This window comes from Ambystoma mexicanum, chromosome 1q, assembly GCF_040938575.1.
Source record: "Ambystoma mexicanum isolate Mex_15411 chromosome 1q, UKY_AmexF1_1, whole genome shotgun sequence".
NCBI lineage: Eukaryota > Metazoa > Chordata > Amphibia > Caudata > Ambystomatidae > Ambystoma > Ambystoma mexicanum.
The window spans coordinates 514,068,610-514,084,373 of record NC_090922.1 but is presented as its reverse complement, the minus strand read 5'-3'; the positions used below and the strand labels follow the sequence as shown (position 1 = coordinate 514,084,373).

The following is a 15,764-nucleotide window of genomic DNA, read 5'->3' as shown; positions in this document are numbered from 1 at the left end:
TATTGTGCCATGGGATCCTACTCGGCTTCAGTTGACTCTAGTCCGAGCCCATGTCACACTTCTGAGGAGGTAAGATATAAGTGGTGTGCATTCCTACAGAGATCCTGGTCTTTCTTGCTACAAGCCTTTGCAAAAACAGTTGGCTCCACCCCTGCTTTATCCCACAAAAGCAGTGCTCTTGGGAAGAAATGCTTTACATTACCACTCTTTAGTGCGAGCGAATGCTCCAGGTACTGCCTCTCAGACACAACCTGCCCATCGATCTTCAGCTCCAAGGTGAAGTCGCGTACCACCCACACAAAGTTCGGAAAGTAGCGAACAAACTGGCACTCATCCTCAATGTCGTCGTCCTCCTTTTGACTGCTGTTCGCCTTGGACTTGACTTTAATAAGCTCTGTGAGCTCGGACACGTAGCTGGTTACGGAGTTAGGGATGATATGAAGAAATACAATGGGTCAATGCGGAAGAACCACAGAGGTCTTCTCGGTAAGGGCGCTTTTCCCCTACTTTCCTCAGAGACATAATGTGTGTTATGAACAATTATTTCATCATTCTTCCTAATCCCTCAGTGCTTTGGGAACAAAGGGGCCTAGGCTGGAATCGTGTCTCGGACAGAACTCCTTGTTGTCTTAGTTAAGTTACTTTAACCCGTGCCCCTGGTAAATTGAAGGAGGAAGAGTGCTTGAATATGATAAGACATTCAGTGTCTTTATGGATAGAGCCCAAGGCTTGGCTATGGGTCTCCATGTCTGTATGTGCTCTGCCAGAGAAAGCGCTGGTTACACATACTGCAAGGACCCAGAAGCTATCCAATAAATATGAAGGAAAAAAAAACTGTCTCCCACAGAGTGGGTGCATAACGCACATGGACATTTGGTACAGGCAAAGATAAAACCACTCATGGGCCCTCATTCCGAGTTAGGAGGTAACCATGGAGTAAATAGCTCCATGGTTGCCTCCCAACTCGCCGGAAATCCGGCATGGTGAATGGAGTAATTACCGGTCCCATTCTAAGGTTGGAGGGACCGGTAATTCCCCATTCACCTTTTCCCTTCCCCATTCCCATTTCTGCCCCGTAGGGCTCAATGGGAATTGGGAAGGAGGTAATTACGGCACCGTAAATTATGGTACCGTAATTACCTCCGAGGTACCTTTGCGGGTCCCGTAATTTACTCCTGCTAAAAGCAGGAGGTAAAGAGGGACCCGCAAAGAGAACTCGGAATACAGAGGTAAGGGATTACCAGCGCCGGTAATCCCTTACCTCCAACCTCGGAATGACCCCCATGGTCACAAGGATTAATCACTTTGCTCCAATTGTTTTATAGGACAGGACAGACAATGAGCACAATCCATGATTAAAAGGGCACATTTAACAGAAGACAGAAAAATGCATGTTTGATTTTCATGGAGGCACAAGCTGATGAAGGTTGGAGCAGCTGTGCACCGGTAACACATCAGAGCAGTGTTAAACTAAGCCATTGTACAGCGAGTGGTTTGGCATCACCGGTCTCTTCACTTAGCATGTTGGGATTTGTAGGGCGATAATTAAAATGAGGAAGAGGAAAATACAAGTTTCAGCATGGAAAGTTAAAACCCTGGACTAGCTTAAGGTGTCGCGCATGGCATGGGCTGACTTGCCAGGTATGCTTTTTTACTTAACTGCAATTGGACGTGCCACAGCATCTCTCCAGTCGTTAGTGTCCCTCATCTTTTAGCACACGTAAATATGAAAAATATTTTTGGGAAGGAAGAGGGGCAGATGAAGATATTGTGGAATGTCTTATGGGAACAAACACTGAACAAGTGTGGTGGATAGAAAATCAGTTCTACGTTTGCATATGTTATACTAGTAGGCTTTTGTACTGCGTCAGTCACCACCATAGTGGACTGACAGTGCGGGGCATGCCAAAACGGGGCACATTGGACCACACCCAGGGTAACCAGACCATCTTGGGTAGAGTGGGATAAACACACAGAAGACACTTCTAAATATATGAGGGGAGTGAGGGAGTGGGTATATGAATGAGGCATTGGGGTTGTGTGGGAAACAAGTTGTAGTGGATAAGATCTATCTACCCATGTTGCCCACTAGTTGCTGTGTCTTTGGCTAGGAAACTTAGTTCTTGCCACCTCATCCAATCTGCACAGCCACCTCTGAGATGAAGAACACCTTTTCACAAAACATGCAAAAATAGTAAAACTTTCTACTTTTTTCAACTACATAAGAGGCTTTGTACTGAACTGTCATGTTTTAAGCAAATATGTATTTGTAGAAAGACAACTTTTTGGATGGACTGCACTCACTAGCTTCGGTGGTGTAAGGAAAATAATAACAAAACCTAAAACAGCCTGGCAGAGAAAGGAGCAAAGGAACAAAAATGTAATAAAACAAAGGTAAACTAAGAAGGCAATCAAGTCCCTCTGTGGTTACAGATCATGTGTATACAGATGGACCTGGCACAGTCAGCTTTCAGTTTCGCAACCTAGGTGTCCTTTCACCGCCCCCTCCCATCCCCCTCAAAACACACATTGACAGAAGGATACTGGAGCTGTTCCAGGGCGTACTGGTTGATGGTGCCCACACTGTTGTAGACAAAGGTGCTGCTCAGCAGAACAGCCAGGGCAAAGATCCAGGAGTCATTCTTGGCATCGCCCTAGAAAAATAACCAACATTCCAATTATTTGGGTAAGATGGAGAAAGGCAGATCGGATTTCCACGTGCAGCAGACCTACCCATCTACATGACTGTGGCCGATTTATTTTTTTATGAAGACAAACCTCAAGCTTTCCAGTGTTAATAACAAATCACACATCACTTTAACCTTTGGCTTTCCTGACGTCTACCCCAGCTTACCTTCTCCACATCACCTAGCCCTTCCGTGTCCAGCAGGACCAGGGTGTGTTTAGGTTTTTGGGGGTGAGGGACACACCACATCCATATTCCCTTGGTGTGAGACTGGATGGTGGATCCCAAGGAGAATCCTGAAAAAGAGAGCAGGATCTGTCATAGGAACCAACACAAAGAGCAAGAACTGAGCCCAGTGACAATCCTCGATGTTTACAAAAACAGGGATGATGACTCACCTTTTTTCTGCCCTGCCAATTTGTTCATTAGGTAGGACTTGCCCGTACGGTAGAGTCCAACAATGGATACCACTACCACATTTTGATTAATGCTCTGGAGGATATCTAAAGCGCGTGGATTAACCTGCAACTGCCCGTCTGCATGGTTATCAATGAGGCAGATGGGAGCATCCATGATCATCTTGAAGGCGCTTGTTCTTCAATGGGATGTTCCTGTGTCAAGACAAGTGCAATAAGAGTAAGGCCAACATTCAACCTCCTCGTGACTGATGCCTTACTAGATACAGCCAGAAGGAAACCATCAGTGATGGACAAGAAGAACAAAGTTGAAAGACTTTTCTGGGACAGGCATCTCTAGGCTACGGGACAGAACACTTGGTAAAAGAAGCATTGACTTGTTTTGATCAAGCTTTTTTTTTTTTTTTAACAGATGCTAGTGTTGATCTATGGATGGATAGAAGTCTAGATCAGTTTGATTCGGAGGGTGGACGAATGGGTTGTTGAGCATAATTGTGTAGATGGATGATGGGTGTTATTGTGGGAATTTATGCTATCGGTTGGATGCATGGTTTTATGTGCTGAAACATGACAGCTCCATCAGGCTTTGCTTCGGGTTGAACATGACGTACAGGTTTGCAGTGCAACTGGGGCAAGTTGAATATGGTTAGTGGGGTGGAGGGTACATGTCTCAGGGGATATATGTGAGCGCAGAGGGCTGGTGTCTGGAGCATACCACAAGTGATTGGCTTGAAAGGGATGGCCATGCTGCTGAGAGGTTTTCAAGAAAAATTGGGTAAAAAGCCATACAATCTACAATTGGTTCTTTAGGGGAACATATGAAATAATACAGTAGATACCATGCCACCAACAGTGCACAGGAGCATTTTACAAGATTTTCATGACGCCTGTGCCCAACAACATATATGCCAGTACATGATGTTCCACCCACAATACCCGACAGTTTAGGCGGACCATTCTTGGTCAATGTGCTGATGGTTTTGTAGCTGTGCTTTTGTTGAAGCCACCCATAGGAATGGTTAGACTAGAGATAAGTGTATGGGTTGGTATCCTAGTACAGTGCACTTTGACCACTCAAAGTTGAAGGGGATGGCAGGCTGCGTAACTCTTCCCCGAGGTCCACCGAACAGGGCCTTGATTAGATAGTGGTAGGCTATGGTAGGGGTTGGAGTATCCCGCGCTCTGCCTCTTTTGGTTTACATAGAAATTGATTCAAATGTTTCCTTAGCAAATTTTTCCAATACAAAGTTTATTCACAAAGTGGGTCACCCGACACGTTCGACCTTAGTCGTCCTCAAGGCCATTGTTCAACCAAATCGACATATTGATCATATCTGGCTCAAGCGCCCCGTAACAAGTATAATGTGCCAATTCACATGTGGATTGCAGGCAGGGTGCAGAATAGAGTATGATTTCTCTAACTGCATATGCACAACGGCTTTTGAAAAATAATGGCGCATGTTCAAAAGGACGTTCAATCCTCCGAATGCTCTGTGTTAATGCAGACACCAGGGGTATTTAGACCCATTACTGGATCACTGAAATGGTCATTTATCTGCATTGACACAGAGCATTCGGAGGATTTAACCTCCTTGAGGCCGACTAAGGTCAAAACACGTGTCGGCTGACCCACTTTGAGAATACATTTTGTATTGGAAGAATTATCTGAGGAAACATTTTCTATGTAAACCAATTAGTCTATCCATTTTTAAGAGGCAGAGCGTGGGATACTCCAACCCCTACCACAGCTTACCACCCAAACGAATGAGAGGGTAAATAATGTGTGCTCCCTTTTTATCCCCCAGAAAACCCCAAGGTGGAAAATCATTAAGCAACTCTTGCATTTTTCAGACATTTTTCTTTGCTAACCTCCTAATATAACCCAAAATGCAGCAAGTCCTTACACAGTACCCCCTACATTTTAAATGGCAGTGTTTACCAGCTTTAAACGTCAACTCTGAATTAGATTTTTTTTAGTTTTTTCCAGGTTTCCTCTCTTATACCCACTAACTTTGTTTTTCAAATTATGTAAGTAAGAAATAATTAGGAGAAAATATTGGCCCAATAAAGAAAGAAGGGCTGGCTTTTTCTTTTTTTGGGGTGGAGGGGGCGAGATCCACTACACAAACAAACTGGTGCTTAGTCGTTATGCTAAAATGGTGGCTAGTAGGCTGCCAGAGCTCAATGGGCAGGTCTAACACCAAAGTAGTAAGCCCATTGAAAGAGGACAAGCCAACGAGGGGCGGGGGGTCAATATGAAGAGATTAGCAACTTTCGGCAAATTTTTTTCTATCTCAACAGCTCCCTAGTGACCATAGTCCAATCCTTCTCCAACCACTCTTCTCTGCGTTTAGGCTTCACCCTCTGGCCTCTAACGCATCCACTTCACCAGCTCCCACCTCTCTTCCTCCTACTTCATCATTAAAAGAACATAAAGGGATGCTTCTATGGTCCCCTATTACAACAAAGTCAGGGCATGCCCCTTACCTCTGTCCCATTCTCATGCTATTGACTTTGCCTTTGCTAAATTCAGCAAAGCATTGGCAACCCCTCTCTCCCACCCCTTTGACCTACTCTATCCAGCATGCTCCTTCAATCCCTCTCCCAACCATCCAAAAACAAAGGGCAACAATGCATCTCAAATTATGCCACAAGCACAAACTCAGTCTCCTGCGCATCTCACAGTTTAGAGATTCCTGAATTACTTTTACCAATGCTTCCCCATCTTCTACATTTATCTATCATCTCTGTTTGCATCCAGGCTATGCATGCCCAACTAAACTAAGTTTCATATCCTCTTCCCTTGTCTGTGCCTACTGCTTCACCTCTACAATCACAGAAATATTGGAGCCCATGTTCACATATCTATCCCTCCTCAATCTCCACTCTACTCCCACCCCGTCTTAACTATAGCAGCTTCTGTCCTATCTCCCCTGCCTAGCCAATACCCAACCTCTGCTTAGATAATAAATCCTGCTCCGCATTTGCACATTTTACACCCCAAACACTTCGAGTTAACGCCCGTTACTCACTCTCACGTCTCCTCCCTCTTCAACCATTTGATGAGTTTGCATCTTCCGTGCCCATCAAAGGTTGCCATGGTCGTATCCATCTTGAAAAAAATCTACTCCTTGCACGAACAATCCCTCTTTCTACAGTCATGTCTCTATTTTGCCTCACCACTACAAAGTGCCTGTACCCGTTGTCTTAAACTGCATCATCAACTACCTTGACGTAAACGCTCTTGTCAACCTCCTCCCATTGCAGTTTCACAGCAAACACTCTGGAGATGCCTCCTAACCAACTCATGCCTCAATCCTTCTCCCTACTGCCCACCAGACACACCTGCCCTCCTTTGTGATGTATTATCCCTCCCCCTCTAAATTACACCCTCCTTGGATTTAAGGAAACCGTACTCCCACCTCCTACCCTACCCTCTCGCAGTGGGAAATGAAGCTTAGTCCTATGCCCCCTCCTTTTTCACTCTACTCTCTTTGTAAAAGAAATAAGGGCCAGGGTCCAAATACTTTCTAGCACTCATGTGACACTGCAGGTGGGCACCACTGCTGTCACCACCATAGATGCTCCCAACATTGTCAACATATTTGGGTTCTCACTACAGCTCGCACCTGCTCCTTTGGGTTGATGGATGCACTGCCTATCACCACATCATAATCTTAGACAGCAAATGTGCTGGGACTCAAATGTGTGCCAGGGCTCAGCACTGGGAAACACCCACACAAGTTAAGCACTGCTTCAGTGACCTGCTGGTACCTGAACAATATTGCAGTTCATTACTTTGCGGTGATGAAAGAGGGGGCAGTTGTGCTCTGGCCTGTACGGCCAGGAGAATATTCACACAGTGCCTGGCATTTCCTCACAGGGCGGATTTCACAACTGGTAGGAAAATAAATACAGCAGCCAGTACCTGTTTGAAGTGCTTTGGAGGCATCAGACAGCAGGTAGGACCTCAGAAGGGACGCCTAAGAAAGGTGGAAGCTCTTCAGAGCACGTGTCCTTCTATTTGGCCCGGAAGACTTGTTCACATACCAAGTAACATCATGGGGGGAAGTGTGGGGGATGGTAATGTGCAGCAAGCAAGATCTTGGATGTAAGAGGTGAGGACAGAGATTCGAAGCCATAACAATGGCAGTAGGGGCTATAATAAATATAAAACAAAACATAAACTGGTACATTTGAAAATATACAAAGAGTGAACACAGAAGCAACACTTGAATACATATGTTTCAAACACAATGGCCTAAGCCTACAAGTGAAAGCCAACCAAGCTCTTCCGGAAAAAAAGGTTAAGTTAATTTCCATGCCTTTGCTATCCCACCTTGGTGTTGATGCAGGTTTTAGTAACACCCTGACCAGGTCCTCTTTCAGAAAAGGACAAATAATTAAAGGCCCCTCAGAGGTATCAAGGGGGGTGGAAGGTAGCGATTTTCCTGGGATCAAACGCGCACGTTATCGTGTAATTGGGGGCTCCTGTGAACGGTAAGTGGTGTTGCGGTGTGTGGGGGATTTAAGTGACCTAGACCTGAACACATTTCAGTTCTAAATTATTTAATGTGAAGCTACTTTGCAGTCCATCCCCCCCGGGCAACTGGCTTCACTCAACTTATCTTGTCTATTGCCTTATTTCATCTAGAAGATATTTGTGGCAAGGAGCCTGAAAGTCCACACAGGGAATGTGCAAGAAAGCCAAGCAATTGGTGCTAAGAAGTAGCCATTTTTCGGGTGCATATGTCTGCCGTTATTCGGGCAGCCTGGGCCGAAAGTGGTGTGCGCGCACTGTGAAGCCTGATGCCCGCCTTATTCCAGGCTTACACGACATATGTGCCTAAAGGCGTGCAGAAAGCACAAGAGCATGGGATTGGCCCATATGTGTAGCATGGTGTGCACAAGGTGAGGGGGAGCAGGATGATGCGAAGTCGTCAGTGTAAACGACGCATGCGCGAGCCTCGTTTTGGGTCGCGCATGCACGTTTCGAATAAAGAACGTCCGTGCGCAGTTGCCGCCGGGACCCTGGAAAGCACGGACGTATGTGTCATGTCTCAGTGATTGTGTACGAGTACAGGGCGGCACGAGGCACGGGCTCGCCCATCACATTGGCGACGAGGCGGGAGCCAACGTAGTGAGCGGTTTGACACGCACCGATGTGTCAATTACCGGCATTTTCTTCTTTGTGCATCCCGAATCCGACGCGAGCGATGGCGATGACGTTATCTTCAGTGCGCAAGGCAATAGCAGCCCGCGAGGGTGCTTGTGCGCTGCCCAAGTTCTAAGGGGTAATAGAACACCTAATTTTTGGATCTTCTGCAGTTCTCCATCCCTAGAGGACTGCAGTGCAACCTGTAACCAGAGGATTCTTGGTGATAGGATGGCCATCTAAGCACAGAAGGCAGCCAGGCATTGGAACATCGTCGCAGCACTGTGTCACCTCTGCGCATTTGACCAGGTGCATCAACAATCTGTCCAAGTCAGGTTTGCAGGCCTCTAATTCTGTCTTGAGGTGCCTGTGCGACCTGTGAAGATGACGGACAGTGAAGGAGAAGAGACGGTGGCGCAGACATCAGGGTTCATTGTTACCTATGCAGGAATTTGACTTCGGGTCCACCTTCACAATTGGGCTCAAAATGGTTGCTGTGGATAAAAAAATTAGACATGTATTTCACAGCGACCAGAGAGACCAATGTCGATGCCAAGAGGGCGACACTGCTCTATTCAGCAGGGATGGACGTTCTCCGCATATATGAGTCTCTAAACCTGCAAGTACTGACATATGATGCCGTTAAAACGGCCCTCAAGAACCATTTTATTCCTTTATCTAACGTGGACTTCGACAGATTTCTATTCTGTGGCGAGAAACAGCGGGAGGAGGAATCACTTGACCAGTTCTGCGCACGTCTGCGGCAGATGGCTACCACTTGTAGGTGGGACAATGAAGAGGTTATGGTCCGCAACCAAGTGATCCAAGGGTGCAGTTAAGGCAAACTGCGCAGACAGGTACTGCGGGAGCCGGGTTTGTCTCTTGTCCAAATATTAGACAGTGGCAGAGTGTATGAGTTGGCTGAGACGAGAGGCGAAAAGATGGATGCAGCTGTGCGCCCGGGCAAGTCTGAAGAGGCATTTGCAGTGGGGAGGCAAGCATCGTCGAAAGCTTGATGGAGCCAGAAATGCCAGGATGCAGCTCCAGCGCATGGATCGGCGACTATTTGCCAGTACTGCGGGTATGATCTGCCCCACTCCGATGACTGTCCCGCCAAATCGAGAACCTGCGGCAGGTGCAATGGTCCTGGCCACTATGCCAGGATGTGACGAGCCCCTGCACTGGTTGCCACGCAAAGAGGACCGGCAAGGCCAAGTGGCGGTGGGTTTAGAAGACAACGCAGTATTGCGACACTGGAGCAAGACGGCCAAAGACTCAATATCGCAGAAGAAGACAAGGAGGAAGAAGAGTTTTTTTTATTTCGAATCTTGCGACAGGAGCACGGAAAAAGAGGCAGCCAAAGTGTGTGGTTGACATTCTAGGTGTTCCGACACAGGTACTGATAGATACAGGCGCCTCTGTCTGTGTGCTTGCCATCGACCACTATAAGGCAATCCCGGGGTCACCACCGTTGACTGTGTCAACGGCAAAGATTTTCACCTTTGGAGGTGACACTTCGCTACCCATTCAAGGGGTGTTTGTGGCACCTGTTACCAAGGGGGCCAAGACCATCAAGGCCCGGTTTTTCATCACAGACGTCAGCCCGCACTCGCTGCTCAGCTGCGCTGCGTCAGAGGCGTTGGACCTTGTGCACTTTGCCCTCAAGGTTTACCAGGTGGACATAGACCAACTGCTGGTCAAGTTTTCTGGTATCTTTCAGGGAGTGGGCAAGCTGAGGGGTCCCCCAGTGCGTCTTCACATTGATGACACCATCCGGCCCACTGCCCTCAAACATCGACGAATCCTGTTCCACCTCAGGGAGCAAGTGGAGAAGGAGCTTCAGCTTCTAGTCGAAATGGACATCATTGAGAGGGTGGAGGGGCCGACGCCCTGTGTCTCGCCCATCGTAGTGGTGCCTAAGCCGAAACAGCCGGGTGCGGAACGCATCTGCGTAGACATGCGCCTCCCGAATGCCACCATTAAACGAGAAAGACATTTAACACCGACCCTTGATGACATTGTGGGGGGAACTGCAAGGGGCCAGAGTATTCTCGAAGTTGGATTTGAGGTCGGGCTACCACCAGCTAGAGCTCCACCCAGATTCCAGATATATTTCAACATTTACCACACACGAGGGTCTCTATCAGTTTAAACACATTTCATCTGCAGCGGAAGTCTTTCAAAATGCCATCAGGGGAGCGCTAGCTGGCCTAAAAGGGGTACTCAATATGAGTGATGACATTTTGGTTTTTGCTGAGTCCAAGGCCGAACACATGAAGAGACTGGAGCATACTCTGTGAAGATTGAGCGAGTTGGGACTTACTTTGCACCGCGAAAAGTGTGAATTTTTCAAGGACAGGATTGTTTTTTTTGGTTTCATCTTCCATGCCAGCGGCGTCACCCCAGATCCTGAAAAGGTCAAGGACATCCGCGAAGCGGCGGCACCCCAGTCCCCCACAGAGGTACGTAGTTTCCTGGGGATGGTTAACTACTGCGGGCGATTCATTAAGGGGCTGGCGTCCCTGTCTAGGCCTCTCAGAGCACTGACCAAGAATGAGGCCACCTGGGTGTGGGACAGGAGAGAGCAGGAGGCGTTTCAGGAAATCAAAAGAGCACTGTCCGATCGAGTCACAATGGCGTACTTTGACGCCACTGCAGGATCGGAGATTGTCGTTGATGCCAGCCCGGTGGGACTGGGGGCTGTTCTTATGCAGGCTGATAACAGAGGCGACATACGCCCCATCGCATACGCGAGTAAAGCTCTCACGGACACGGAAAAACGCTACTCGCAGATCGAGTGGGAGGCGTTGGCCATTCTTTGGGGCTGCCGCCACTTTCATCTGTACATTCTGGGCAAGCCAGTTACGGTTGTGACCGACCACAAGCCGCTCCTGCCCATCCTAGCGGGCCTGTCGTCAAAGCCCACCCCCCAAACCCCCAAGGATAGAGCGCTGGATGCTTGCACTCATCGAGTACGGGGTCAAGCTAGTATACAGACCGGGGACTAATAATCCTCTCTGCGGGTTACCTCTAACGCCACCCAAACCACGAGCGGGCAGAAGGTCCCAGTGAGGTGTTGGATTGCCAAGAGTTGGTGTACCGCGTTGTGGAGAGCGCAATGCCCATGGCTCTGTCCAGGGTAGCCGTGGCCGAGGAGTTGTCGATGAACGAGGTGTTTCACATCGTCAAGGCTGCGGTGAGAAGTGGTGAATGGAAGGAGGTGCTCCAAAACAACTCCAGGCGGGAAGTGAGGGCTCAGAAGGACCTTCAGGTGCTCTGGAGGGTGAGGGACGAACTGTCGATATCTGAAGATGGCCTATGTCATTCCACAAGCCCTGAGGAACCGCGTCCTGGAACTGGCACATACGGGACATCAAGGAATCGCCAAGACAAAGGCGCGGCTCAGACCCAAGGTATGGTTCCCCGATCTGGAAAGCCTTGTGGAATTGTATGTGAAAAGGTGTTTGCGGTGCCAAGCGGCAAGTCCTGTTGAGAGGGCTCTGCCCATCAGTTCCATGGAAAGGAGTGAGAAGCCGTGGGGCACCGTCCATGCTGATTTTGGATCAACAGGAAGGGGCATGTACTTTTTGGCGGTGGTCGAGGTACCCGGAGGTGGAGGTGGTGCAATCAACAGCAACCGACCACACCACCAGGGCGTTGGACAGAATGTTTGTGACGCATGGCTTCCCTGAAATGTTGTGCTCGGACAATGGATCCCCATTCACGGGGAGCCAGTTTGCGCAGTACTTGAAAGAAAAAGGCATCCAACACCGGAAGGTCTCGCCCCTCTGGCCTCGAGCGAATGGGGAAGCTGAAAGAATGATGCGGACACTTAACAAAGTGTTCAGAATATCAGCCAATGGCGAGGATGACCTACAGCAGCAATTGGTCGAGATCCTAAGGGAATACAGAACCACGCCCCACCAGTCGACAGGGGTCGCCCCAGCCGAAGCGCTGTTTGGACGCTGCCCGAGAGGTTTGATACCAGAGAAGGAGGGCCAGGAACCCGGGGTTATCGACAACGAGAAAGTCCGGGAGGAGCGAGCTGCACGCAACGTGAAGGAGAGTGCGAGGAGGGGTTTGCAAGTGGTACTAGTTGCTCAGAATGAATGTACCAGAGGCTATCCAGTGCACAGAACACAAGAGTGTTCTGTTAGGATAGTGAGGACTTTGTAGTGTAGGACCGCTGTAATTGGTCAATGAAGCGACCATTATGTAATTTTTAGAGTAGTGTATAGTGATTAGCACCGCATGCATGAATGATGTGACTGGAATTTATTAGAGTCCATATTGGATCTGGTGGCACATAAGAGGGGCGAAGGATCAAGGATATTAATCTTAAAAAAAAAAGGCTCATATATCATCTTTCCTTAGAATTTTTGATTTGCCCCTGATGAAGAGTGTTGTACCACTCGAAACGCGTTGGGCCATACACAGTTTCAACATCAAGAATAAATATGAATTTTGGTTCTTGTGACCTACTTTGCCTGAATGTTGATTTCTTTAATAATTGACCTTTTTGAGCTTGGTTTAATGCAAAGGTTTCAAAAGATATTATTAGAAACACTGTTTAGAATACAAACTAATTGTTGGTCTGGTTTTCCAGACATTGGAAAGTGTGCAGGGGACGTGAGTTCCTTAATTGGGAACTTATCTTGTTTCTTATTACTTTGTGCAACCTAGGTGTCAAGGTTGCCTATCTCTCCTCTGCACCTCATATCTATTTCTATTTTCCTTAAATTTCCTACTTAGACAATAATCCAATACACTATTACCCACATTAATAGGGTGTGCCATATCCGTCCAATGTTCTCTTTTTTGTGTGTACTTTTCAAGCCATCTTTTATAAACATAGAAATATGTTATATATTTCTATGTTTATAAAAGATGGCTTGCATACTACACAAATCATAGTAAGGTACGCATACAAATATATAAATGCTTACATGCATTTATATATTTATTTGCGTGCCTTACTATGATTTGTGTACTTTGTTAGGCCACGGCCATCCCACAAGCCACGCCCCCAAATGAGGGCCCCCCCCCTCGAGTTCTTACCCCACTTAAAGCCCTGCTGACACTCATACTCTGCGGCAGGGATGTCACTGATGTTACAACAGAAGACTAGTGCATGTGTCCGAACCTGGCTGCTCAGATGCCTACCACCACACAAAGTGGGACACCACAGCCTGCCCAGCCACTTCTGTGGCCAAATATCAGTGCTTTTAGTGTTTGGAGGTGATCAGGCGCCGAACACTACACCACCGACTGTCCAAGCCCCTCCAGTTACACCAGGAGAGAGGAAGAGCTCTAGAATTTGTAGATCACTGCGCTTGTCCACAGTGCTTAGTGTTGCGTCCTGCAGCCGGTGAGCACTACCCGAAAAGACGGGGCCCTTCCATTTGAAGTTTAAATTGGGTATGTTGGGGGAGCTGCACTCGAATCAATCACTGCAACTGTAGGTATATGGTATATTATGATGAATGAGAGCCTAATCTTGCATAGTGGTTAGATTGTTAGTGGTCGAAGTGAGCGGGAGCAGTGCTCCAATACTTTTTAAAATTACCTTGTACAGCTCCTATACTTTTATTTTAAAAATAAACTGTTCCGGAATGGTTTTCTTGTAAAATAAAAGTGTAGGAAGAAGTTGAAACCTTCACTTTCAGTGCGCTGCACTGAACGTTCCATTAAACATCAGGTGCAAGTGTTTGGGGGTGGTGTATTGTGTGTGGGAGGGGTTGTGGCAATGGGGTTTGTGGGGAACAGGGGTGGGCCAGCAGGGAACATAGCTCCACTACTTCTTTTCATACACTTAGACCACTGTTGTTAGTGCTTTAATTAGACACTTGTGCCTTATATTCCAGGTGATTTTATTAAAACACTATAGCCGACATGTGTTTTGACCCAACAGGGGTCTTTTTCAAGGCGTGTATTAATTTTGCAGGAATAGTGAGCTCTGGATATTCATATTTTATTTCTATCGCGTTCATACACAAGTGTTTCAGAGCATGACAAGGCAAGGGGGGGCAGGGTAGAACAAAACAATGATCTTACTAGGCCCAGTGACATTGAGAACACGCAAGTGCATGGAAGAGGGGGAGGGGGGAAACGTGGAAAGTGCGGAGCAAAAGGAGAACAGAATAAATAATGAAAGCAACAAAAGTGGTAGTGCAGCCAGCAAGTGGCAAGTGCTGAGTTTAAGGCAGCATAGAGGGTAGGACAGATAAGTACAGGAACGAAATGGTGGGGGCTGTATGGGTACAGATACAGACCCCGGTACAAGGGGTGGCCCGGAGGCAGTGCGGGAGGGTGGCAAGGTGAGCAGGAACCTTGGCCCAGAGGACAGAGGGTGGCCAGGTGCACGGTGCCAAGAGAGACCAGATCAGCAGGGGACAAGGGGGGGGCGAAGGCAGAAGCAAAGAGGAAGGTCTTGAGGTGCTTTCTCAAGTTTTAGAGTGGCAGTGATGCTGTTACAGAGGGAAGCCCCTGCCAAAGACAGATCTACCCCATCAGATCTTTGAAAAACGACTAACCCTGAGGGAGTTGGAGGTAGAGGAGTGAAGAACTCGTTAGGGGAGGTATTTGGGGAGGGATAGGGATAGCTGAAGGTATTTTGGACCCAGGCCCCAGAAAGCCTTGTGGACAATGCAGAGGGTTTTGAATTTAATCCTTGCATCCACTGGGAGCCAATGGAGAGATTTCAGAGCTGGAGAGATACGATCCCAGGGCTTGAGGCCAAGGACAAGTCTTGCAGTCCTGTTCTGGATTAGTTGAAGAGGGCGGAGAGTGGCAGGTAGATTTAGAAAGAGGCCGTTACAATAGTCCAACCTAGAGAGAACCAGAGCTTGGGAGACCATGTACTTCTGGGGGAAGGAGAGGAAAGGCAGAGTACCTCTGAGGAGGTGCAGTGGGAAGTTTGACTTTTTAGAGACATCAGAGATGTGGGCGGAGAAGGAAAGTGTGGAATCAAAGATGACCCAGTGGTTCTTAGCCTCGCAGGTGGGGTTAGGAGGAGGGCCAAGGGAGGCCGGCCAAAGAGTGAGGGGAAAGGATGGAGAAGGTGCGCCGATGTGGAGGATCTCAGTCTTGCTGGAATTCAGACAAAGATCATTGGCAGAACACCAATCTCTAATGGCTGTAAGGCTATCATAGATTACTGAGGGAGAGGAGCCTGAAAATAAGTTGAGTGTCATCAGCGTAGCACTGGAAATTTGAGCAGAAAATGGCAATTCAGTGGGCGAGAGTTGCCAGGTATTGGTTGAAAAGCCAGGGCGAGAGGTTAGACCCCTGGGAACACCACAGGTAGCGAGCGAGATAGATGATAGGAAGGACCCCAGTATGACGTGGGAGGTTCGATCCACGAGGAAAGAGGCCAGCCAGGCCAGAGCCTGATTGCTGATACCCAGGTTAGCATGGAGACGATTGAGCAGGATGGTATGGTTGACTGTGTCAAAGGCAGAAGAGAGATCGAGTAGGATGAGGACAGTTGGAATGTTAGAGTCAAGGT

The 15,764-nt window shown here is 47.9% G+C and overlaps 1 protein-coding gene across 6 annotated transcripts in view; it reads right to left on the bottom strand.

Moving 5' to 3' along the window:
* The window catches only part of LOC138530346 (guanylate-binding protein 1-like), a 112,387-nt gene that overhangs the window by 80,355 nt on the left and 16,268 nt on the right, over positions 1–15,764 (bottom strand). For all 6 annotated transcript variants that reach the window (XM_069640901.1, XM_069640904.1, XM_069640902.1 and 3 more), the window contains 4 exons: positions 3,085–3,297; positions 2,855–2,982; positions 2,545–2,654; positions 203–414 (listed from right to left, as the gene is read on the bottom strand). In XM_069640901.1, the coding sequence (XP_069497002.1) occupies positions 203–414; positions 2,545–2,654; positions 2,855–2,982; positions 3,085–3,265 (631 nt within the window). In that variant the 5' untranslated portion in view covers positions 3,266–3,297. The remainder of the gene's footprint in view (positions 1–202; positions 415–2,544; positions 2,655–2,854; positions 2,983–3,084; positions 3,298–15,764) is intronic.